Source organism: Hypanus sabinus, chromosome 10 (genome assembly GCF_030144855.1).
Source record: "Hypanus sabinus isolate sHypSab1 chromosome 10, sHypSab1.hap1, whole genome shotgun sequence".
NCBI classification, from domain to species: domain Eukaryota; kingdom Metazoa; phylum Chordata; class Chondrichthyes; order Myliobatiformes; family Dasyatidae; genus Hypanus; species Hypanus sabinus.
Genome location: NC_082715.1, coordinates 101,668,772 through 101,696,143, shown reverse-complemented (window position 1 = coordinate 101,696,143; position 27,372 = coordinate 101,668,772). Strand labels below are relative to the sequence as shown.

Genomic DNA, 27,372 nt, shown 5'->3' with positions numbered 1-27,372 from the left:
ATGGGGCAAGAGACTGAGTCTACCCAGGACAACGGTATCACTGGCTTAAATTTGCTCATTCTTTTCATGCTACGTGGCGTGAGTTTATCTAATTACAGCAATGGTCCTTGAGTTACTGAGTAGTATCTCTTAATATTCATTTGTCGACGCCTTTAAAGCTGACGATTGAAATGCCCAAATTGCGGCGACGGGACTTTCCGAACAACAGCAGTGGTGATGTCAATAGGGCGAACTTCCTGAAAGTTTGAATTCAGTCATCTCAAAACCCGGCCAAATTCATTCCCTACCCGTTTATTTTTAATTAAGGAATATCCCAGAATATTCGTGATCATTTCTTGTACTGATTTCGAAACACTCTAGTCACTGAAATTCGAAAATAGCCTTTCAGTTTTGCTTTTAGCCACCAAAACCACGACTGAAATCCCAGGCAATTCTAATTTTTTCGAAATTAGAAATATTGGAAATTTTGTTATCATTTTAGAGAAGAAATAGTTACTTCAATATAGGCCTGTTCGAGATTCAGCAAATCCTTTTTTTTTCCCGATTTAACAGAATAAATTGCGGAACGCTTTGCGCTGATTTTATTCTTACTATTATTCTATACATACTGTATTATTTTACAGAAACACATTGCATATAAGCAAACTTGTCCATGATGATGTGAGACCCATCTATGTTACTCCAAGTACCCATTCAACCACCTTTTAGCATTGTTTCTTTTTATTTATTGGCATAACCCCCCCCCCCCCCATATCCTAAGAACTTCCTACAGGGGCACAATTGCGAGCATCCTGACTGGCTGCATCACTGCCTGGTATGGGAATTGTAATTACCTCAATCACAGGACTCTGCAGAGAGTGGTGCGGACACCCCAGCGCATCTGTAGATGTGAACTTCCCACTATTCAGGACATTTACAAAGACAGGTGAGTAAAAATGGGCCAAAGGATCATTGGGGACCCGAGTCGCCCATCCTCAAACTGTTCCAGCTGCTACCATCGGGGAAACGGTACCACAGCATAAAAGCCAGGACCAAAAGGCTCCAGGACAGCTTCTTCCACTGGGCCACCAGACTGACTAATTCATGCTGACTAATTCAACTGTATTTCTATGTTATATTGACTGTCCTGTTGTACATACTATTTATTATAAATTACTATATGGACATTGCACATTTAGATGGACACGAAACAAAGATTTTTACTCCTCGTGTATATGAAGGATGTAAATACTGAAGTCAAATCAATTCAATTCAATAAGCCCCTCTGGTCCTTCGAGCCATGCCGCCCAGCAATCCCCCAATTTAATACTAGCCTAATAATGGGACAATTTACAATGATCAATTAACCTAGCAACCACTGCATCTTTGGAATGTGGGAGGGATCCAAAACACCTGGAGGAACTGCACGTGGTCATTGGGAGAACGTACAAACTCCTTGCAGGCAGCGGTGGGAAATGAACCCACAAACTAGAGAACATCTGCAGATGCTGGAAATCCGAGCAACATATACAAAATAATGGAGGCCAGGCAGCATCTATGGAAAAAAGTAGTCGAATTTTTGGGCTGAAACCCTTCAGCAAGACTTTGGAAATGAACCTGGGTTGCATCGTGCTAATGACTACGTTACCAAGCCCCACCCCAATTATAATTGCACCTCCCTCTACAACCTCCTCTGATAATTCACTCTTGGTATTCAGCACTCTCTTGAGAAACACCTAACTCAGAACTGCTTTAAATGTCTCCACTCTCACCCCAAACCAGTGCCCTCTAAATTCTAGAGTTCCCTGCCCATAGAAAATGATCCCATCTAACCTCTCATTATTTTATAAACATTTTAAAGTCAAACAAAATAAACCCAGACTATCCAATGTATCCTTTTACCTACAGCCCTCCATTCCAGGCAATATTCTGGTGAATCTCTTATGCACTCTTTTGTACCCCATCCTTCTGCACAGTGTTGATCAAAACCATACACAAAAAATACTCAAGCGCATTCTAACCAATTGTCTGTATAACTGCAACATGACCTCCCAACTCTTATTCCCAAAGCCTCAGCTTATGAAGGCAGACATAATAAATACCTTTTCACTACTTTATCCATCAGTTTAGTGGTAAATTTATATTTGAGATAATTTATTTTTCTCTCCACAGGCATTGCCTTACTTATTTAAACCCTTCTACCGGGGCATAGGCCACCAACAGTATCTCGCCAGAGTCGTCTGTCCTGGACCAGTCTTTCATATCATCTCCTGGGTGTAGCCCATCTTCTTGGTGATGAGGGATGAGGGTTTGGAGCTGTTGTTGGTATTTTAGTGGAACTGGATTTTTACAGGATGGGGTCACTAAGCCCCATGCTCAACCCTCCTCCTTTTGGGACTGTCCATGATGGAGTTACAGGCAATGCCTATTCCATTCAATCTGTTGTGTTACTGATTTCCAGCTTTGGCAATTTTTGTTTAGGTTACTAATTGAATTTTGTGAATGAAACTAATATTTTAATATTTGCTTTGCAAATGTCTTATATTCTAGAGAGAGATAATGCAGATACAGAATGCTTTTTTATGTGTTCATAAACCTTTGGTTTTTCTTAAATTACTGAGAAATCAGATGTTATTATCCTGTTTGGATATCCTGTTTATCCTTGGGTGTCAGTCACCCAATTCAGATCCGGCTTTACTTTAACCCAACTGATAAACTCTGGGAATCCATGAGCAATATAGAGTTAGAGAGTTATATAGCATGAAAACAGACCCTACAGCCTAGCCTTTCCATGTTGACCAAGTTGCCTACGAGTCAGTCCCATTTCCCTAGATTCATTGTTATACAGCAATGAAAATGACCCTTCAGCCCAACAAGTCCATACCAACTCAGATTGACAGTGTTTGGTCCATGTAAACGTCTTTTAAATGCAATTGTATATGCACCTACCACTTGCCCTGGTAACTCATTTCAACACAACATCCTCTGTGTGGAAAGGTTGTCCCAGGTGCCTTTCAAATCTCACTCCTCTCACCTTAAATCTATGCTCTCTAAATTTAGACTTCCCTAAGCTGGGGAAAAGATGGTGACTATTCAAAGAAGAAACAAAGACCCAGCCCAACCAGTCTCTGCTGATATCACAATCCCTCCAGTCTGGTAACATCTATATGATCTTTTTCTGCACTGTTTCTAGCTTAATGGCATTATAAGACCATAAGACACAGGAAGAGAATGAGGCCATCTGGCCTATTGAGTTTGCTCCACCATTCAATCATGGCTGATCCTTTTTTTCTATCTCAACCTCACCCCCAGTTCACGGCCTTCTCCCTGTGACCTTTGATGCCTTGTGCAATCAAGAATCTATCAATCTCTGCCTGTGCACCCAATGACCTGATCTCCACAGCTGCATGTGGCAACAAATTCCACAAATTCACTACCCTTTGGCTAAAAAAACTTCTCCGCATCTCTATTTTAAATGGACACCCCTCTATCCTGAGGCTATGCCCTCATGTCCTACACTCTCCCACCATGTCAGTCATCCTTTCCACATTTATTCTGTCTGCGCCTTTCAACATTCGAAAGGTTTCAAAGAGATCTCCCCTCGTCCTTTTGAATTCCAGCGAGCACAGACCCAGAGCCATCAAATGTTCCCCATTATTCCTACCATTAGGCAGCCAGAACTGCACACAATACTCCAGGTGTGGTCTCATGAACATCTTGTGCAGTTGTAACATGACATCTGAATGGTGTGCATGTGCACTCGTCTTTTGCTACTGGCACACAAAGGAATTTAAACCGTACACAAAAGGTTGTAACCCTCTACCTCATTGGCATGTTAGGTATATTCACATTTCCTATTTTGGCTTCTGATCTGGAGGGTGTTGATAATGTGAAGCTTGCAATGATTTGTCTGCAGATTTTAGAACTGGCTTATTTATACTGTTTTTGTTGAAGAAATTATTCACTATGTCGAATTCCTAAGAAGTAAAAGGCATGTAGCACAAAATAACTGCCAGTACATTTAAAGTGGAATGGCTTAATGAAACTGCTACACTGAAAACTCATGAGGTCAGGATCGTGCAGCTACAAGAAATATAGGAACTGTTGTATAATACAGAAATTGGTGTTACCTGCATGTATTGTCACGATGCAAAAGTTGCTGGAGAATTTGCAACTGGGCAGTGGGAAGAAGTGGAGTGATATTTGGAAACTTGATTTTTTAAAGCATCATTTAGCAAGCAAATCATAAATGGATGATGTGCAAAAGCTTCAGCAAGAAAATCCTTCATTACCTGCTTTTGGGCTGCTAGTGTAGATGAATGTGAATCAAAATGATCAATTCCAGTTGAGATTAAAAGTTGTTAATGACAATGTTTTGTGAGCTGTTAAAATGAATACCTCTATATATAAAATTCAATGTGCACACATTGTCGTTGGGAAAGAATTGCACAGCACAATATTTTGGCACATGTTAATCATTAGAAATTAGAGGGAACATTGATCTCAACTCTTACATTCAATGCCCTAACTAATGATGACAAGCATGCCAAGTGCCCTCTTGAGCATGGATCTACTTGTGTCACAACTTTCGTAGAACTACGTACTTGTACCCTTAGGTCTCTGCAATAATTTCCCAGGGCCTGCTGTTTGCTCTGTAAGTCATGCCCTGATTTAACTAAAGATGAAAAACTTCACAATTGTCCAAGTTAAATTCAGTCTACCATTCCTTGGCCCAATTTCCCAGCTGATCTAGATCCTGTTATAATCTTAAATAACATCTTCACTGTTTACTACACTACCAATTTTGTCATCATCTGCAAACTTACTAACTATATTCTCAATGAAATTGTTACTGTAGAGGACCAACAACATTGGACCCAGTACCACCCTTATGACACCTGGCTAGTACAAGCCTTCAAAATACTTTCTGAAGAGGTTTCTTTCATTGGATGGGAGCACATAGGGCATTCAAAGGAAATAAGTATCTTTGGGACAGTACTTCTGGGAAGCCAGTGATCTGGTTTGAAATAGTCCTCAAATGCAACAGAACCGTTTGGGCTTCTCCAATCTTATTGCCAGCATCAGCATCTTTTTACAGCGTTAAATAGTATATTTCACAGAAACTTTAACACAGTTTTTGTGTGCAGCCAACATTTCATATGTTACAGTCAATACATGGTTGTATATTACAACTTTAAAATCATATCACACTTCTGTGGGTTTGGATCAGGTTGAGTGTTCAATATAATTGAAATATGAAGAAAATATCACTGGATACACACCGTTTTCTATAGAGATTCCCCAACCACATTGGATCCCTTTATATCCAGAAATTTGTGAATGAAAATAGTATTGATGTAAAAATGCAAACCGCAAGCGCCAACGTTCTTTGGCCTACTTTACCTGTATTTTTGAACTATAGTTGCATTGTGCGTTTTCTTTCTTCTGTTTGAGAAGAGACAGTTGAAACTTCAGGATCAGGACTCTCACGGGAACGCTGCCTCAGGCCAGCGGCTGGCGGGAGCGCGCATCGGTGGCGAGCACACGTGATGCATGCGCAATGCCGGGGCGTGCGCGATCCCTGGCTGCAGGCCGCCGGAGAGGTTGCCAGGTCCCCACGGTGACTCTGATCTGCTGAAAAGCGGCTTTTCCGCGCTCGCACGGATTCGCCCGAGTTGCCAACACGAATTCTTATACCTTTCTTCAGCTGGTTGATATTTAAGAAAATAAAAAGTGTAACTGCGAGAGCCGGGAAGTGGCCGGGTGAAGGCCGCAAAGCCTGGGCCTCGGGTCTGATGTCAGGAGAGAGGCAAACCAGTTCCTTGCATCACTGGTGGCTGAGGGCCGCCGGTCACAAGTAAACATTTTGTTCTTGCGGTGCGGGCCAGTTCCTGAAGACTGAAGATCTTTTGGAGTCGGTGTATTATTAGTATAGGTGTGCAACATCAACATGTACAACAGTGCAGTGCCACCCCGGTGGCTGCACTGCCCGAGGAGAGGGCAACCCGTTGCAGGTGAGTTTCAGGAACGAAAAGTTTCCATGCTTGCATTTCCGAGTAATCCACGCAGTTGCGATGCGAACACTTGTGGATTTCTTGAGATGCAAAAATTGTGGCTGTCTCCTCGGTCCCTAATAAGCGAAATCGAAATTACCCTGGTAGTTTATCATCAATAGGAAACTTTATTGGGAAGCTATCAAAGGCGCTAAGTTTTTAAATATTGCGGATGTGATCCTAATTCTGAGTGGAACTGGTGTATCATTTCTCTCCTCTTCGCTGTTAGTAAGATGCCCATACAGTATTGTCTTGTACAGTAATTAAAAGTCATTTTAATCGATTTATTTTAAGGGAGATCGATAACAGAATATTTATGCATTTATTTAACCGTAGTTTATCAACACATGAGTATCAAACAATTTGTGACGCCTTCTAGTGCTTGAAATTTTTGGGGTCAGTTGTGTTGCTTCAGCAAAGAACTGTAAGCATAAGTGGATGCCACATAATAAATATAGTAAAATGAAGATGATCAGTTTTTTTTACTATATTGTGTGATTCATATATTCCTGTCACTCCTGGGATCCATAAAGACTTGAAGAAATTTACCAAACCAGTTGAATTGGAGAGGGAAGTGTTGTCACATTAAGTAATACAGAAAACAACAATCACATTACCACCATACCATTCACCAGACTGTTGAAGTGCTGATTTATGACTGTGGTTCTGTTAGCTGGTGACCTAGACACTTGGACTTTAAATAGAAATTAGAGAAAGGACAAGGCAATATTGCAGGGTGCAGCAAAATGGATAATGAGAGTGTTGAGAAGAAATATAAAAATAAGCTATCTTAAAATAGAATGGGGTGGGAAGAAAATGGGAAAAAGGATAAAGTTGAAGGCATCTGAGTTGAGTGTATGAAGCATTAGAGACAAGAAAGCCAAATTAATGGCCCAAATAAAAGTCTGGATATGGAACACATTAACTCCAACTGCCAAGACAGCCTTGACCCACTGCAATTCACCTGTCAAAACAGGAAGTGAAGGTGCTCTTCCTTACCCCTACACTCATCTCTGAACCATCTGGACAATAAAGACACCTATATTGGACTATTGCTTACTGACTACAGCTCTGGCTTCACTACTGTAATTCCAAGTAAATTCATCTCTAAGGTGCTCGACCAGGGACTCAACACCTCCCTTTGCAATTAGATCCTTGACTTCCTGCCGTGCAGACTCCTGACTTCCTGCAATTAGTAAGGATAGACAGCAACACCTTCACAATGATTATCAACACTGGTGCCCCATGAAGCTGCATCTTCAGCCTCTACATGCTGTACACTCACAGAAACATGGGCAGATTTGAGAAATTTGCAGGTGATGTCTCAAATGAGTCAGAGTATAGAAAGGAGAAAGAGAGCCTGCTGACATGGTGTCATGACAACAAACTCTGATCGTGTCAGCAAAACAAAAGATCTGGTCATAGACTTCAGGAAAGGGGCAGTGCACGTGCTCCTGTCTACATCAACAGTGCTGAGGTTGAGAAAGTTGGGAGCTTCAGGTTCCTAGGATTGGACATTACAACAGCCTATACTGGTCTAACCAGCTTGACAACATGATCAAGAAAGCCCAGCATCTCCTACTTCCTTAGAGGACTAAAGAGATTTGTCCCTTTTAACCCTCACCAACTTTTATTGATGCACAGTACAAAGCATCCTGTCCATGTGCATCATGCTCTGCTTGTGACCGCAAGAAACTGTACAGAGTTTTGGATATATCACAGAAACCAGTCTCTCCCCTCCATGTACTCTATCTACACTTCTCACTGCCTCAACATAATCAAAAACTCTGCCTACTCCCCCCCCCCCCCCTCCACCCATCGGGCTGAAGATATAAAAGGGCGAAAGTTCATATAAGGACAACTGTTATAAGACCATTAAATGGTCTTGAGATGGACTTTTGACATAGTTTACTCATTGTGACCTTGTTAAACTGCGCTGCACTTCTCTAACTGTAACACTTTATTCTGCACTGTACTTTACCATCTACTACCTAAATGCACCTTTGTGATGAAATGATCTGTATGAATGGCATACAAGATGTGTTTTCACTGTACCTTGGGACATCTGACAATAATAAACCAATTTACCTGTTAAAGTTGGTTCCATCCAAAAGCTGTTATAGAGCCATTGTTTCAAGTAATCAAGTTTGGGAATTAAATACTTATAGAACTGCGAAGCAAAATTGCAAAGGAGAGCAAATAACCCTTATAATACAAGATGGGAGAAAGAATCTCAACTTGGAAAACTAAGTAGAATCAATTTGGGCAAAGCTAAGAAATAGCAAGGGATGGGTAGTACTGGTGTAAATTCACTGTTTACTCTCAGACAAAAAGTAGTAATGTTGAACAAAGCATCATTCAGGAAAATGTGAGATGTAAGTACTTGACACAGACTGGGTAAACCAAATTATCAGCAATAGTATGGAGGGTAATTTCACAGCATTTTTGATGAGGAATCAACCACAGAATGGACTTTATTAGGTTTAGAATTGTGCAATGAAAAAAGAAGTTAATTATCTTGTAGTCCTTATAGCATTTTCTTGTTTCAATTTGAGTTGTATGGGGAATATGGAAAGGTTTCTGATGATATAGATAGATTAAGGGCACTACAGTGCTGCTGCTTAACATCCACGCATCCAAGTTTGATCTTGACTTTGGAAGCTCTGTCAGAGTTTGCACATTCTTGTGATTTCAGAGTCTGTGCTAGATTGATTTGATTCCCTTCAAATGGTATGTTTGTAGATTAACTAGCTATTGTAACTTGCCTGTTGGTGTAAATAATGAAGGAATTAAAAACTAATTGATAGGGATAGAGAATTAATTGTGGGGAACTAATGGGAATGGGACTGATGGATTGTTTTGCTAGGGGCTGGCATGGGCTGTAGGTCAAATGGTAGTTCCCTGTAAGTAAGTGGGTGAGAGCATAGCAGTTGGAACATGAGATTATGGTTAGGGTCAGGGTTTGAGAATTTGATCATAAAATTTAAAAATGGAATTTTTTAACATGGTGAGAGCTGGAAATTAATTCATTGGTCCCTGGTTGGCTGGTCACTGAAAGTTAATGTGCAGATACACCAGGTCATGAGGAAGGCAAAGTATATGCTGGTCATTATACTTGTACTCAAGTTCTCTTGCAATAAAAAATCTCACTGCATCAACAGTACAGCCCTCAATGAGAATATGTTTGAGAAAATGCACTGGCCTTGTCTCCCTGGCTAAATGTGAATGGAGTGCAGTGAGTGTTTGTCAGATTAATTCCTGAGATGGGGCTTGGTCCCTCAACACCAGCTCAATAGCAAAGTAAGCTCAGCAGTGTCTCTACTTTCTGCGAAGGCTGAGGAAAGTACATCTTCCACCACCACCCCCCCTCCCCCATCCTCATCACGTCTACAGAGATTGTATTGAGAGCATTCTGAGCAGCTGCATTACTGCCTGGTTTGGAAATTGCACCATCTCGGATCGCAAGACCCTGCACCGGATAGTGAGGTCAGCTGAGAAGATCATTGGAGTCTCTCTTCCCGCCATTACAGACATTTACACCACACACTGCATCTGCAAAGCAAACAGCATTATAAAGGACCCCATGCACCCCTCATACAAACTCTTCTCCCTCCTGCCATCTGGGAAAAGGCACCAAAGCATTCAGGCTCTCACGACCAGACTATGTAACAGTTTCTTCCTGCAAGCCATCAGACTCCTCAATACCCAGAGCCTGGACTGACACCAGCTTACTGCCCTATTGTCTTGTTTATTATTAATTGTAACGCCTGCACTGTTTTGTGCACTTTATGCAGTCCTGGGTAGGGCTGTAGTCTAGTGTAGTTCTTTCTGTGTTGTTTTTACATAGTTCAGTGTAGTTTTTGTATTGTTTTATGTAGCACCATGGTCCTAAAAAAAGTTGTTTCGAATAAAAAGTGACTTGACTTGAATTGTTATTGGGAGTGATTAATCAGAGCAAACCAGTGTTTTCTTCTAAATAAGTGAATGTTGATCTCATTGATACATGTAAAATTATGATAGAAGTTGACAGGATGGCTTCAGGTATGATGTTTTCTCTGGCTAGCATGTTAGAACTAGCAGTTATAATCTCAGAAAAAAAAGTGTCACTCTTACAAGACTCAGATGAGAAGAAATTTCTTCTTACCTGAATTTCAGAGGCTCACTCAGTGTGTTTATCTAAGATGGAGATTGGTAGATATTGTAATGATCTAATAATCTGGTACTTTATGAGATTTGCATGTTGTTCTACTGGTTGTTACTCCAGATAATATCTTAAATATATTTTTCATTCATATTTTAACATGTTACATGATAGCACAATAACATTTCCAGTGACTTTGTTGAGTTTAAAGGAGCAGGACTTAAAGTTTAGATTCTGGTTGCAAAGCTACCCATTCTTTGATTTCAATTGTTCTGCACCCTAAGTCTGGCTATTGGTTCATTCTGTATCCCTACCTCTGCTGTTTCACCCTGCTTAAAATCTGGAGACCCAGCTCACATCCAAGCCTAGAATTAGCCAGGCACCAAATCGTCAGGATTTCCGAATAACTGGATGATGGATTATTGGAGATTTTACTATATTGTAGAGAATTATGTAGTATGGAGTAAATGTAGAAAATTGGTATTTACTTAAAAGATTGGACATGATCCAGACATGCTTTTAGCAGCAGAGCATTGGCAATGGGTTGAATATAAAAGTTAATATTTGTCCCTTCCAGAGTGGGACTTCTGTTTAGTTGCCAAGGAGAAGGAAGTATTTCATACAATTTCAGTCTCTTTATTTACCTGAATTGGCATTTTAAGTGTAAGTTCAAAATATTGATCTCTTGCTTGACTGATTTGACCTGTAAGGCAAGGTTGAGCAGAATGGTCTCTGGAGTTTAAGAAAAATGAGAGGTAGTTTCATTGAAATGTTAAAAATTATTGATGCAACAGAATGTCTGAGGATGATGCTTGTGATAATGAGAAAGAAGGCAATTCTGGCAATGTCAGAAAAAGGGGTTGGCCACTGCCTGAGATGAGGAGAAATTCTTTCTGATAAATGTCAATCTTTGAGATTCTGTCCCCAGAGGGTTATGGATACTGAATTTTGCAAGAGAGGTTAGACTATAGGGAAACTGAAAGTCATTAATAGCAATCAGGTAGAAGGTGGTGGAGGGGTCAGGTTATTAAAAGATCATGCTTGAGTGGCCCTAACTCTCATTCTTATTCCTGTTTATTATTTTGTATGTTCACAATCATTGGCTGCCTGTAGTTGAAAAATCTCAGTCTTGGATGTACTTAATGATTCAGTATCTACTGCTTTCTGCAGTGGAAAATTCCATAGGTTCACAATCTTATGATCTCATTTTAATATATGGATGAAGATGAAAGAAGCCAGGATAAGGTTAGCAGTAATTGGTCCAAATGTAGACATGGGTTGACCTGATCCTTTTAGTAATTCACCTTGCCATTTCCAACTCCTCCTGGAATCTATGCAGTCTTCAGTGAGGGTTGAAATGGGATTATTTCTTCCTTATTTGTGCACTTGTAATGCTACTGTGACACTGTAATTTATTTGGGATCAGTAAAGTATCTATCTATCTCTGGAGGTGAGGTAGTATAGTCTAAAAGCCAAGGTCAGTAATGCAAAGATTGCAAATATTCTTCTTCAATCTTCAAGGTTTGATTGATCTTGGAGCAGGTTAAGAGGTTGGTGCACTGTGCTGTGCTATAATGTTCTGTGATTAAATGAACAGAATTATACCTTGTATAGCTGATGTGCCAGACCTCATTATCATAATTCCAGGATATTTCCCATTGCATGAAGAAAGGTAGACAAGGCGTGGTTGTTAAATGGTACTTAGGTGGGTAGTTGTGGCCCTTGGTCTCACACATACCCATTCCAAGTTGTCTGGCAGCGGGTAATACATCAACAAGGAAATTTCCTGATTGCCACCTAGTGTCCTCCCTTGGGTGATGAATCTATTGAACAGCATTTGGAAGAAATACTGGGGGTAGCAAACCACAGTAAGTTTTTGATGGGACTGAGTCCTGAAGGACATAACTGCCAGACTTGGTCTGAAAACACCCTTAGCTGTTACTTGTTGATTATGCATTTGTTTATGTTGACATTAAGTGTGACCACAGTTTATGAGAGATGCTCCTTTTTAATATGAAGGATACCCTTTTCATGTGTGGTACATTAGTGTTAAAGAAATTGTCACAAAACAGATCTGGGCATCAATGAGGCACCATGGGCCATTAGCAGAGGAAGAATTGCATTCAGTCACAATCAATAACAATGTTTGGCAGCTTCTGTTACTCTAATTCATTGCCATCAAGCCAATGACAGTTCGATGAGGAATGCAGACGAGCACACTGGAACAGTGCCATCCATTCCTAAAAGAGAGTTGCCAAATGATAAAGCTACAGCACTGGACACTATGCAAGCTAAACAACATGAGTAAGCCTGATGTTGTCATATTCTCAGGATTATTCTTTGTGCAGCTATTTGCTGTATCTACGGTGAAGGTTTTCCAGTCGCTTAAGAGCTGCTCCATGAATTACAGATTTTTCTGCAAGGTTCCATGATAGATCTTCACAGACCATACCTCATGTTGTTACTGTTAACCTTTAGATAATAGGGATTACAGAATTTCTTTACTGCCTTGAGGTCCACAATGATCAGCACCTGTGAGGGGAAAATTGCTGCTTAACTACTAGAAAATGCCAAGATTACTTTGAGAATAACCAGGAAATACAATTCCTGCCTTTGGGAAAACAAACATCTCTTGAAGACAGTGAAAAATTGTGACTTGAAGAAGAAAGAATGGGTGGGAAAAACATAGGAAATTGTACAAGTTGCTGATGATTCTGATGTTTGATTTCTTCAGTGCTGTCAAGAATATCCATTCTATCCCTCCAAAGTTCCATACTAGCCAAGACCAGAAGAGTTCAGAAAGGATAGTTCAATATTTTTCAAACTTCTCAGCAATGTCTCTTGATGATTCCTTATAGCAAACTATCTGGATAAGCTTCAGCAGCACTTCAAACTGACAAGAAGTCAATGAGGCCATATGTCAACTGAAAGTCAGAAGTCGTGGGAGTAGACCTTACTCCTGCTGCAGTTCTAAATATGGCGGTGACTAGTTTCTGTCTTGTACCCAGCCTTATCTTCCGTAACCAAGAAGAGGTGAACACTCTGTAGACCTCAGGTACCCTTAATTGTGATAATCTGCAAGAAAGGAGATAAATCCAGTTGTGGTATTTATTTTTGTCCTGACAGGGCTTTTGATTCTGTCAGTTAAGAACATCCTGCTTACATTTGCCAACCTTCGGAAATTAAGTTTCCCAATAGATCCATTCTCACCGTAGTTTGATATCAAGCAAAACTATTATCATTGTCCCAACATTTCTCAATCTTGGGGAGATGAACTCATGCACCGCTCCTTAAAAGATGTTTGCTGGAGTGAAACTAATTTATGGGGAAAATAGGAAACTGTTTAACTTTGCTTCTACTTAAGAAAAGAGGTCTCTCTAATATTAGTTGTCAAGGTACAATACACAAGCAGTGTTTGGGTTTGTGCATGTTTGGTGGCTGAACTCCAGTTTATTGTCAGCTTGTTTAATGAGAGAATAGATCTTGCACAAAATATCTACAAAGCCCCTGTACTGCACTGCTTCTGACCTTGAAAGGATTTGGATGTTTTTTTTCTCTGTAGCCATTTCTCAATGAAGATAGACATCACATGAAATTTGTCATGCATTCAATGCTATAGCATAGTCTTCGGCCATCTGAGGGTGGAGCAATGCATGTATGAAGATCAAGATTGCAAACAGGTCACGATTTACTAAGGCGCCATTTATACCTGCCTCACCTCCTGAATGATCAGTACAGCCAATATATTTGCCACAGAATCCTCCAAATCTGCTGGCAGGATAAGTGTCAATGTCATCTCTCAGGTAATTTTACCAGCATTGGGGCTCAGATGGGTAGGCTACATTGTCTGCAATGGCCATCATGAGAAGAGGTTGAGGTGGATAAAGGAAATGATTAGAAGATATTACTAAAATCTTGTTGGGGGGAGGATAGATTAGGGTCATTACATCCCTGCTGACTGGAATGGGTGTTGTACCTATTAAATATTAGGAACATTTCATTTGTTGAAAGCGATACTTAGTGTTATTCAAATGATTATTTTCAGAGTCCAAGAACAAACTTTCATAACCTGCGCCATATACTACCTGTCAAGACATAAGGTTATCAGTCTCAAATTTGTGATATCCCTTTTGTTTCAAGTCCTAGACTCTGGCTTCCTACTTTGAGTTGACAGTAGTTTTTCACAGTGCTTCCAGGTTCTCAAGATATTACAGGGAATTCTCCTGATGATTCAAACAAGAACCTCACATCTCCCCTGGGGTTTTAATTTGAATTTGTATTTATTTAAATCTTACATCCATTCCATAATGTGAGGGAGTAAACAACTTTGCATTATGACTCTGTTGCAATGTGTAGACATGTGAATTTATAAGTCTAATGGCTTGTAGAAAGGATCTGTCCCGTAGCCTGTTGGTCCTGACTTTGATGCTGCGGTACAGTTTGCCAAACGGAAGCAGCTGAAAAAGTTTATGGTTGGGGTGACTGGTGAATCTGATGATCTTCCAGGCCTTCTTTCCACACCTGCTATTGTAAGTGTCCTCCATGGAGGTAAGTTCACGTCCACAGATGCGCTGGGCTGTCGTGAACCACTCACTACAGTGCCCAGTGATCAAGTTGGTGCATTTCCCGTACCAGGCGATGATACAACCAACACATTCAAACAAGCTGGACGAACTCAGCAGGTCAGGCAGCATCTGTTGAAAGGAGCAGTCAACGTTTCGGGCCGAGACCCTTCGTCAGGACTGAAGAAGGAGGGGGCAGGGGTAGGGGCCCCATAAAGGTCGGGGGAGGGTGGAAAACCAATCAGAGGAAAGATAAAGGGGTGGGGGAGGGGATAGGCAGGAGAGGTGAAGAAGGAATCTAAGGGGAAAGCACTATGGGTAGTAGAAGAAGGCAGAATCATGAGAGAGGTGATAGGCAGAAGAGGAGACAGACTGAAAGTGGGATGGGTAATTCCGGTAATTCCCTCCCTCTCCCTTCCCCCATCCCACTTTCACTCTGTCTCCTCTTCTAGCTGCCTATCACCTCTCTCATGATTCTACCTTCTTCTACTACCCATAGCGCTTTTCCCTTAGATTCCTTCTTCACCTCTCCTGCCTATCTCCTTCCTGCTTCCCCTCCCCCACCCCTTGATCTTTCCTCTGATTGGTTTTCCACCCTCCCCCCACCTTCTTTATGGGGTCCCTGCCCTCTCCTCCTTCAGTCCTGATGAAGGGTCTCAGCCCGAAGTGTTGACTGCTCCATTCAACGGATGCTGCCCGACCTGCTTTCATCCAGCTTGTTTGTATGTGTTGATTTGACCACAGCATCTGCAGTATACTCGTGTTTACTGATGATACAACCAGTGAGGATGCTCTCAATGGTGCCCCTGTAGAAGGTCTTGAGGATTTGGGAGCTCAGTTGCCTGAGGTGGAAGAGAAGATGTGCTTTTTTTGCCAGTGTATACAGTCCAGGTGAGATCTTCGGTGATGTGTATACTGAGGAATTTGAAACTACTCTCTCTCGATTGCAGGACCCATTGATGTTGATTGGGCCGAGCCTGTCTTCGTTCCTCCTACAATCCACAATCAGCTCTTCTGTTTTTTGAACATTGAGGGAGAGGTTGTTATCTTGGCATCACTGTGTTAGGGTGTCAACCTCTCCTCTGTAAGCTGTCTCATCACCACTAGAAATAAGGCTGATCAATGTTGTGTCATCTGTGAACTTGATCAGCAGATTGGAGCAGTGTGGCAGCATGGAAGTAGAGGAGGGGACTCAGGACACAGTCTCATGTCTGTTTTAATCTAGGCTTTCTGTTTATCTTTTATTATAATTAACAGCGGGCTGTTGAAACCTTGGATTCCCTCAGAAACATTTTAAATTGGGTCCGTTGTTCCTGATCTCACTACAACCAGATAGCTTCTTACAACCTCCTAGTTTCTTACTTCACCTACCCCCCGCCTCCTCCACCCACCTTCCCCCTCACTTGATTTTACCTGTCACCTGCCAGTTTATACTGCTTTCCCTCCTCCCCATCTTATTCTGGTTTCTACCACCTCCTTTTCCAATCCTTGGTCTTGGCCCAAAATGTTGACTGTTTATTCTCCTCCAGTGATGCTGGCTGAGTTCCCCCAGCACTATGTGTGTGTTGAACTAGATAGCCAGTGTCTTTATTGTTGTTTATCTCTTGTGGTTTAGTTTATTCTGTGATTAACTAATTCTGAAGATTCACACCTTTTGAAGTCATTGTAAGTCTTGCTGATATTTTCTTAGCATTCTTAGAAAACCTTCTGAATTATTAACCGTACTTTTGTAGCTGGTAACCCCCAAATGTTGTTTTAAGTGCTTTTATTCTTCTGTTCTATAACGGGCATTTTACCCCTTTGATTACTGCGTGGCACATTTGCACTGGTAGTAGAGTTGCTGCCTCGCAAGTTTCGGTAATTTAAATGTAGTCCTGTGCCTGTTCCCCTTGTGACCAGGTGGGTTTCATCCCTTTAGGTACTTCCATTTCAAAATTTGAGACTGTCCCATGTCATTTCCAGTGCACAAGTGTAAAGGGGAATGGAATAATTGTTATTCTGGATCCAATGCAACACAAATAAACAGTAAGATAAAGAATAGTGATAAAAAATAAACATAAATACATAAGATAGCTTGTACACTTATTGTATGTACATAATTTGATGCTAAGTACATGAGTATCTGTACATAGGTGACTCTGAAAGGGGAATGATAAAGTAGTGGTGGTGGGTGTGTGGAAGGATGGGTTAGTTGGTGGAGGTGCTGATTAGTGTTAGTGCTTGGGAAATTAACTGTTTTTGAGTCAAGTGGCCCTGGTGTGGATGCTACGTTGCCTCCTCAGTCCTTGAGCAGGTTGGGTGAAATACTTCATGATATTGCTGGGCTCTTTTCTGGCTCCTTTCTGTATCTGTGACCTTGATGGTAGGTAGGCTGATGCTGGTGTTGCTTTGGGCAGTTTTGACTACCTATTGTAGAGCCTTCCTGCCCACAGTAGTGTAGTTTCTGTACCATGCAGTGAGCAGCATGTTAGGACGCTCTCTACTGTGCATCTACAGAAGATTGTTAATACTGATGTACATAGTCCAGCTTTCTTCAACCTCCTCAGAAAATAGAGGTGTTGGTGAGTTTTCTTAATTGTGTGGGAATCTATTCTATGAGCATGAGATGTTATACGAGATGTGCAGTCCGGCAGTTTGAAACTGTTTGCAGTTTCCATTACTGTGCCACCGATGTAACAAGGGGTATGAGTGCGAGTTCTGAAGTTGATAACCATCTCCTTTGTCTTGCTGACATTGAGAAAGAGGTTATTTGTCTGGCACCAAGTCTTCAGCTCTTCCACCTCCTCGCTGTAGGTCATCTCATCGTTGTTGGTGATGAGCCCCACCAACCAAAATATGCAAATTATAGGTTAGTTGAACACTATAAATTATTGTTGCATTTTAGGGAGAGGTTTTGGGAACATGAGAAGTAAAAATGGTTTTAGTGTAGAGTTAATATAAATGGGTGTTTGATATTGGTGTGGACCTGATGTGAAAAAGCATATTTCTATACAGACCCTGATGCAAAATGGAGAAAAAACATGAAGCAACTCATCTGTGGGGACATGCAGAGTACTAACATTAATGGTAGAAGCTGTACAAAACTTCCAATGTACCTTACCCATTCAAGTACTTCCTTCCCCATCTGCAGCACAGTCTCAATCCTGGATTCACCTCAACAGCCAGTTCAGAATTTGTAGAGAATCAAATAATCCTCAATTTAGAGGAACTACCCAAGACAAAAAGAAAATGGATCAGATTGAAGATTTGTGGACAATGTTAGTGGACAATTAGATAGTTGAGGCCTTTGCTGTTTTGTTACGTACTGTAATAATGATCTTGATGTGAACATAGAAAGTTCGCAAAATACATATGGATTGGTGGTACTGTTGAGAGTAAGGATTGTCATTTTTTTATAGAACAATATTGGTGAACTCATTGTACATCCTATGAGCAGAGAAATAACAGGTATTTTGGGAAAACCACCAGAAGTACTGAGGAACAGAGAGACCTTTGTCCAAGGATCTGTGGCGGCAGAAGGACTGGCAGACAAGGTGGTTATGAACGATACTTCATTAGCCAAGACATAGAATATGAAAGCAAGGTGGCTGTAGTAAGCAAGGTAATTTTTGTTAGACTCTAGCTGGAATAGTAGTTGCTGTCATAGAGTTGTAGAACACTACAGATGGCCTTGAGCCATCAATTCAGTGCTGAACCATTCATGTGCCTAGTCCCATCAGCCTGCACCTGAACCATAGCCCTCCAAACCTCTTCTTGAACATGTACCTATCCGAATTTCTCTTAAATGTTGAAACCTGCTCTGTCATCCTCCACTTGTGCTATCACCTCGTTCCACACTCTTGCCACCCTCTGAGTGAAGTAGTTCCCCCTTATGTTCCCCTTAAGCATTTCACCTTTCACCCTTAGCCCATGACCTCTAGTTGTAGTTTCACCCAACCTCAATGGAAAAAGCCTACTTGTATTTACCCTATCTATACCCTGCGATCATATCTCCCCTTAATCATCTACATTTTAAGGAATAAAGTCATAACTTAGTCAACCTTACCCTGTAACTTAGATTCTCAAGTCCTGGCAATGTTCTTGTAAATGTTCTCTGCACTCTTTCAACCTTGTTTACATCTTTCCTGTTGGTAGATAACCAAAATTGCACACAATTCTGCAAATTAAGCCTCAACAATCTCTTATACAATTTCAACATACCCGGTAACATCCCAACTCTGGTCCTCAATACATTGACTTATGAAGGCCAATGTGCTAAAAACTTCCTTTATCTACCTGTGACGCCATTTTCAATGAATTATGGATCTGTATTCCCGGACCCCTCTGTCCTATTGTACTCTTTAGTGCCCTACTGCTCACTGTGTGAGACCTATCCTGATTGTTCTACCCAAAGTGCAACACCTCACATTTGTCTGCATTAAATTCCATTTGCCACTTCTCGGCTCAATTTTCCAGATCCTGCTACAAGCTTTAGTCTTCCTCACTATTCAGAAAACCCCAATATTGGTGTCATCCCCAAATTTACTGATCCAGATTATCACATTATCATGCAGATAGTAAACAATGGATCCAGCACTGATCCCTACAGCACACTACTAGTCACGCCTCCAGTCAGAGAGGCAACCATCTACAACCACTCTCTGGCTTCTTCTGCAAAGTCAGTGCCTAAACCAATATACTGCTACATCTTGAATGCCAAACAACTGAACCTTCTTGACCAACCTTCCACATGGGATTATCACAACATCCATTGCTTCCCTTCTTCAACTTTCCTGGTAACTTCCATGAACAACTATAAGATTGATTAGACACGACTTACCACGCACAAAGTCATATTGACTATCTCTGATCTGTCCCTTTTCATCCAAATAAGTATATACCTGGTTCCTTCGAATACCTTTCAATAACTTTCTTACTACTGATGTAAGGCTCACTGTCAATAATTCCCTGGCTTATTTTTAGAGCGTTTCTTAAACAATCGAACATTAGCTATTGTTTAATCTTCCGGCTCTTCACCTGTGGCTAACGATGTTTTAAATATCTCTGCTAGTGCTCCCGCAATTCCTGCATCAGCCTCTCGCAAGGTCCAAGGGAACACTTTGTCAGACCCTGGTGATTTATCCACCCCAATTTCAAGACAGAAAACACCACCTACTCTGTAATTCTCTGCTAGAATAACCTTGTGTCTTCTTTTAGCCCTCCTGATTTCCTTCTTAAGTGTTCTCTTGCATTTCTTATACTCTTCAAGTATCTCATTTGTTCCTGCCTGTCTGTTCCTACTATGCATCTCCTTTTCCTTAACCAGGACTTTGAAAACCAAGTTCCATTAATCCAGGGGTTCCCAACCTAGGATCCACAAACCCCTTGGTTAATGGTAGTGGTCTATGGCATAAAAAATGTTGGGAATCCCTGCATAATCTGTAATCCTTGCCTTTTATTCTGGCAGGAACATACAAACTCTGTACTCTCAAAATTTCACTTTTGAAGGCCTCCAATTTACCAAGTACACCTTTGCCAGAGAACAACCTATCCTAATCCACAGTTGCCAGTCCTTTCTGATATCATCCAAATTGGCCTTTCTCCAATTCAGAATGTTAACCTGTGGACCAGACCTATCTTTTTCCATAAATATCTTGAAGTTAATGGCATTAGGATCACTCAATACAATGTGTCCCCCTACGCAAACTTCTGTCACCTGCCTTGTCTCATTCCTGATAGGAAATCTAATATTGTATTCTCTCTAGTTGGGACTTTATATATACTGATTAAGGAAACTTTCCAGAACACATTTGACAAATTCTTTCCCATCTAGCCCTTTTACAGTATGGGAATCTCAGTCAATATGTGGAAAGTTAAGATGATCAATTATCACTACTGGTGTTTCTTGCAACAGCCTGCAATCTCTCTGTAAATTTGCTCCTCTAAATCCCGTGGACTGTCGGATGGTCTATAATACCATTAACATGGTTATACCTTTCTTATTCCTCAGTTGTGCCCATAAAGCCTCGTTATGGTCATCAATCTATTGGAAGGATTTGACTGCATTTTAGAGGGTGCAGAGGAGATTGACTAGAATGCTACTTGGGCTGGTGTGTTCCAGAAATGAGGACAGATTGTATAGAATGGGTTTGTTTTTGTTCACGTAGAGAAGTTTAAGGTGAATCTGATTGGGGATTATGGTGATTAAGGATGCTGGGGAATTATAAGGCTAGATACTGAGACTGACTTTACCCCTTAAGTGTCTTTGACCAGAAAGCTTTGGCTTGAAGGTAAGGGATAGGAGAGTTAGAAAGGATTTGAGGATTAACTTTCTCCAATTGGGGGTGTATGAAATCTGGAATGCTCTGCTGAGTGATGGTTGAAGTAACTTTTTAGCTGACTATTTGAAACACTAAGCATAAAAAGCTGGCACAATTCTGCAAAATGAAAATATTGAAAGGTAATTGATGGCACATTGGGTCAAAGCGCCTGCTTCTGTGCTGTGTGAACGGATGACATTTGTAACATGTTCACTAGACCTGTGGAGTAGATGATCCAGACATATTCAATAAATCCATACTAGAATAATAACCATAATAGAATCATTTAAAGACGGCACCAATTTGGGTGTTCAACCAGTGCGCAAAAGACAACAAACTGTGCAAATACAAAAAGAAAGAAATAATAAATAAATAAATAAACAAACAAGCAAGCAAGCAAGCAAGCAAGCAAGCAATAAGCATTGAGAACATGAGATGAAAAGTCCTTGAAAGTGAGTCCATAGGTTGTGGGAACATTTTAATGCTGGGGCAAGTGAAGTTGAGTGAAGTTGCCCTGTTTGGTTAAGGGTTAGTAACTGTTCCTGATCCTAGTGGTGTGAGTGCTGAGGCTCTTGTACCTTCTTCTTGATGGCAGCAGTGAGAAGGGAGCGTTTCCTGGGTGGTGGGGTTACCTGATCATGGATGCTGCTTTCTTGTGACAACATTTCATTTACTGAAGTAATAAACCTGAGGAATTTAAAGTTGCTGACCTTCTCCACCTCTGATCCTCCAATGAGGAATGACTTATGGACCTCTGTTTCCTTCTGGAGTCAACAATCAGCTCTTTGGTCTTGCTGACATTGAGTGAAAGGTTGTAGTTGTGGCACCACTCAGCCAGATTTTCAGTCTCCCTCCCATATGCTGATTCATCTCCACCTTTGATTTTTGCCTGCTGTTTCACTGATGTTTTAATGTACATGTGACAAATATAACTGATCTTTTTTACTAAAACATCTGAGAAAAGCAGGAACAGATGCAGGACTAGAAGATGGTGTATGTTTTGTTGGAATAATAATTGAGAGCTTTGGTTGGTGGAGGTTGTGTGATCAGAGACTAGTAAAGGTCATTGACAATTGGTAAAAGAAAATAATAGTAGGTTGGATATAGCTAAAATGTTGGTATTCTGAGGTTTCCAATCATAAACAAAGTTTCAGGGGAAAAGAAATGGCCATAAAATAATCTGTCCTCGCTCTGATCAAATATGTGATTCAATGTGTCAACTTGATAGACAAATGACTTTGTTTGGTTTTCTATAATTGTTTTTCAGGAAAATTTTTACCTTTGAAAACTATGTTGGGATCCAGATATGATGATTACGTTCCTGAAGAGAATCGATTCCATCCAAGTATGCTGTCAAATTATTTAAAGAGTTTGAAGGCAAGTAACTAAGTATACAGTATGTCATCAAGTTTATTGTGTACATGGTAAGATACAGGTTGAGAACACTACTTCACTATCTGGAATGGGGAGGCTATTGCATAGGATTGTAGCAAGCTGCAAAGAGTTGTAAAATTACTTCATCGTGGGTGTCAGCCTCCATAGTATCCAAGGTATCTTCAAGGAGCTATGATTCAGGAAAGCAGCTTCTGTCATCAAAGACCCCCACCTCCCAGGACATACCCTCTTCTCATTGTTACCATCAGGAAGGAGGGACGGAAGCCTGAAGGCACACACTCAGCGATTCAGGAAGACCTTCTTCCCCTCAGTAGTTCCATTTAATATCAGAGAAATGTATGCGACATACATCCTGAAATTCTTGATCTTCACAGACATCCATGAAAACAGAAGTGTCCCAAAATGTTAGAATGCCAAAGCCCCCCTACTCGCACCTCCCACGCACAAGCAGTAGCAAAGCAACGACTCTCCGTCACCCTCACCCCCACCCACATCCGCAAAAAAAACTTCAGCACCCTGCACTCACAAAGTCAGCAATAGCAAAGCCCCTAGGAGAGACCATGATCTGCAGTACAACAAAAACTAATTGTTCATCTCACAATTTGACAAACCACAGAATAAAGGGAAAGAGAAGTGTCCCGCTTTCACAGTGTGAGGGGAGACATAATGAAACAACTTACTGATTTGTGATAATAAAGTCTGTCGTGCTGCTTCATTCCGAGTTCTCCAACTCAAGAATTGGCAACAAACTCTACTCCACCAACGGGGGGGGGGGGGGGGGGGTGGGAGGGGAGAGAGAGAGAGTGATTCGCTGAGTGCTGAGCCTTCAACAGCTGATCCGCTGCTCCTGATGTTCTGTTTCCTCTTGTGATGCTTCAGTCGGCAGCACTGGCTTTGAGTCGGCTCATCCACAGTGTTGTGAAGCCTCTGAACACCAAAGGCGCGCTCGTTTTCTGGGCCATGTCCTTGAGATTTCAAAGAACAGCTGGTCATGAGCTCTTGGGAGCTGGTCCCACCACTGCAAAGAACTGAAATCTGAGTGTAACTCCAGGTCAAGGTCTCTAACACAACCCCATCCACTCTGAAAAGGACAAAGAGAGACATCAAAGGTAGAAATTAAGCTGTTTCTGCAGCTGTGCTGAAGGAGTCGTAAGCACCGTTGTAGCTCCACCCTGCAAATAGACATTGAATCCATGAACGCTACCTCACTACTTTTTGATTTCATTTTTTTGCACTATTTATTTAATTTAACTATTTAATATATATTATGTACTTACTGTGTTTTAGTTTTTGTCTCTATTATTACGTATTGCATTGCACTGCTGCAAAGTTAACAAATTTCACCACATATGCCAGTGATGTTATACCTGATTCTGATTGTGTTCTTAATTGCAAGGCTCAGGAGCCATGTCTGAGGAAGCAGTGTGGTGGGAATGTGACCAAATATGTGGATGGTGTGCCTTGGGGGAAATGGATTAATGTGTGCTGTGGTTGGAAAGCATCTGGGAGTGTGGGCAGATATTCAGTATGGCTGGAGGCCAGCTGACAGGGAATATGAGAAGGTGAAGGGAGGGATTTGTGGGAGGGTCCATTTGTTTGTCTGAAGCTTTTTTGTGCCTTGCATTTAAACAATTTTCTCCCAGAGTACAGTGATGTACACTTAATCATTCTTTTTATTAACATTGGGTAGAAGTTCAGTTATTTCTATGGAACATTTACAATTTACAAGTAATTGTGGAATGCCTGATTAACCTAATCACACTTTTTATGTTTCTGATGTTCTTTTTAGGTGAAAATGGGACTCCTGGTTGATTTAACAAACACAAGCAGGTTTTATGATAGGACTGAAATAGAGAAAGAAGGAATTAAATATGTTAAACTACAGTGCAAAGGGTGAGTAGGAACCTATCTGGAGAAGTTACATTATCTTGGACTTTGAAATTGCACAAATGGTAGAAAAGATTTTTTTTGTGTGGGTGTATACAAGTACATGTGTATGTATTCAGGGTCAGAATAATTCAGTGTACATACATCTACTGATGTCTCTGGGCACACCTTCAGTGATGTTCCTGGAATCATCGGGTGTTTTGGGTCTTTCAACATCATACATCCTCCACCAGGTGACCCAGCCAGGGCTGATCAGACCCCAGCTTGTGCCCAGATGGCTGGCTGCATATGACTCTATGGCTCCCCTCTCTTGAGCCACAGCCATCTTGAGGCCCTCTGTGCCTCATCAGTAGTACTGCGGGTGGCTCTCCTCTTCCTCTCTCCTTCGATGCCCATATTGCTTAAGACTGGCTAAGGAACGGGTTGCGAAAAAAAAACTTTACAAAGACAGAAGATTCTATGAGAGGACAGGCCGTTTGTATTTCACTGAAAAACGTTCAAAATAGTATCAAATGCATAAGATTTGCGCAAATACGGATAGCAGGTCAAAAGATTGGACAGAGCATAATCAAACTTTCCATGTCTTTACAGGAAAAATACTAGCATAGCCAAGAAGATTGGCTAAGTGGCAGAAGGCAAAGAGTGGGAATAAATGGTTTCTTGTTGGCTACTGGTGACTAGTGGTGTTCCGCAGGGGCTGTTGTTGGGTCCACTATTTTTCATGTATTATGTCAGTTATCTGAGTGATGGAATTAATGGCTTTGTGTTGCCAAGTTTGTGGATGATACAAAGGTAGTTGGAGGGGCAGGTAGTGCTGAGGAAGCAGGGAGTCTGCAAAAGGACTTGAGCAGATTAGTAGAATGGGCAAACAAGTGGCAGATAAATACAGTAAGAAAGTGTATGGTTATGCACTTTGATGAAAGGAGTAAAGGCATAGATTATTTTCTAAACAAGGAGCAGATTCAGACATCGGTGTTGTAAAGGGTCTTAGGAGTCCCAGTGCACAAAGTTAATAGTAAGGAAGGCAATTGCAATGTTAGCATTCATGTTTGGAAGAGAAGAATATTAAAAATAAGGACGTAATGCTGAGGCTTTAAGACGTTGGTCAGACAGCATTTGGAGTATTCAGAGCTTCATATCTAAGAACGGATGTGCTGTCATTGGAAAGTACCTGGAGGAGATTTATGAGAATGATCCCTGGAATGAAAGGGTTAATGTACAAGGAGTGTTTGATGGCTCCTTGTCTATACTCGTTGGAGTTTGAGGAATGAAGGAATCTCATTAAAACCTACCAAATATTGAAAGGCCTAGAATTCATTGCCACAGATGGCTGTGGAGGCCATGTCATTGGGTATATTTAAAACAGATATGGATAGGTTCTTGTTCAACAAAGACATCAAAGGTTACTGGGAGAAGGCAGGATAATGAGATTGAGAGGGAAAATAAATCAGCCACGATTGAATAATGGAACAAACTTGATGAGCTGAATGGTCTAATTCTGCTCCTCTTTTTTATGTTTAAGTTCTGCAAAAAAAGAAGACAAATATAATTATGAAAAAATAGAGCACAAGGATATCCAGAAATTATACTGAGTTTCTGAAAAGACAGTTAACTTAACAAGATGAATGTTGGTCCTATGGAGAGTTATAGTGTTGTACAGCAGAGAAATAGGCCACAAAGTTTTACTAACCCCACTTGCTTCCATTAATTCCAATGCTCCTTGCCTGGCTTAATCATTTTTCTGGATGCCTCTTAAATGTTGTTAATGTTTTTGCCACTACCATCATCTATGACAGCTCATTTCAGATAGCAACTCCTCTTTGCTTGGGAAAAAATATCCCCTTGAATCCCATTTTAAACCTCTTCTCTCTTGCTTGCCTTAAACTTAAACCCTCTAGTTTTAGACACACTTACCATTGTAAAAAGACTTCTGGTATCCACCTTATCTCTGCTTCTTGTAATGTTACACAGTTACAAAGCCCTAAGCACATGTAAAAAAATCTGTGAAGTAAAGATGCTTTCAAAAATAATGAAATGAATAGTTGCTAAATATCAAAGTGTTTACCATAATGAGCAGTTAACAATAAAAAAAAACAAATCAATTTTTGGTGTGACCACCCTGTACCTTTAACACTGCATCAATTCTCTTAGGTACACTGTCATGCAGTTTTAAGAAAATTGGCTGGTAGTTTGTTCCAATCATCTTGGAAAACATGCACAATTTTTTTTGTAGACCTGGATGTCCTGCTTGCTTTTGTCTCTTCAGGTAGCCTCGTTGATGTTGAGATCAGGGCTCTGAAGCGGCCATACACCTGTTGCAGAACCTCTTGTTCTTCATTTTTCTGAAGAGAATTCTTTATGACCTTGGCTGTCTGTTTGGAGTTACTGTCCTGCTGCAGAATGAAGTTGAGACTGATCGGACACCTCTGATGGTATTGTGTGAAGGATGAGAATCTGCATGTTCTTCTCAGCATTGAGGAATCCATTAATTCTGACCTGATCACCAACTCTATTTGCAGAAATGCAGCCCCAAACCTGCAGGAAGCCTCCACCGTACTTCACAATTGGCTGCAAACACTCATCTATCTAACACTGTCCAGCTCTTCTATGAACAAACTGCCTCCTGTTTGAGCAAAAAAATTTCAAATGTTGACCAGTCAGTCCCAAGCACTTCCTGCCATTGTTTAGCACCCCAGTTTTTGTGGGTAGGTGGTCTTGTTTCCACTTCAGAGGAATGGCTTTTTGCCAGGAACTCTTCCATGAAGATCACTTCTGACAAGGCTTCTCTGGACTGTGAAGGGATGTACTTGGGTTCCAGTGGTTTCTGTGAGTTCAGAGCTAATAGCAGTGCTGGATGACTTCTGATTTAGGAGGGATGTCAGTTTAATGTTTCTCTTTCCTGTTTCTGTGGATGAGCACTGTATTTCTGGCCCTCATCCTTGATTGTTTCTTTGTGCTACTTTAACAGAGCTTGGACAGCGCATCTTGAAATTTTGGTCTGCTGTGAAATTTCAGCTTGGGAGAGACCTTGCCGATGCAGGATGACCATCTTGTGT

At 41.0% G+C, this 27,372-nt stretch overlaps 1 protein-coding gene and 1 long non-coding RNA gene across 2 annotated transcripts in view; both read left to right on the top strand.

Moving 5' to 3' along the window:
* The first annotated feature begins 12 nt into the window (after positions 1-12).
* LOC132400892 (uncharacterized) lies at positions 13-2,621 on the top strand. Its single transcript, XR_009514425.1, has 3 exons — positions 13-34; positions 773-925; positions 2,152-2,621. It is a non-coding gene; the product is annotated as an uncharacterized LOC132400892 (long non-coding RNA).
* A 2,898-nt stretch (positions 2,622-5,519) lies between these two features.
* Positions 5,520-27,372, top strand: part of rngtt (RNA guanylyltransferase and 5'-phosphatase) — a 307,137-nt gene continuing 285,284 nt past the window's right edge. Inside the window, exons 1-3 of the mRNA XM_059982400.1 lie at positions 5,520-5,993; positions 22,302-22,411; positions 24,219-24,322. Coding sequence (XP_059838383.1) covers positions 5,930-5,993; positions 22,302-22,411; positions 24,219-24,322 — 278 coding nt within the window. The 5' untranslated portion in view covers positions 5,520-5,929. The remainder of the gene's footprint in view (positions 5,994-22,301; positions 22,412-24,218; positions 24,323-27,372) is intronic.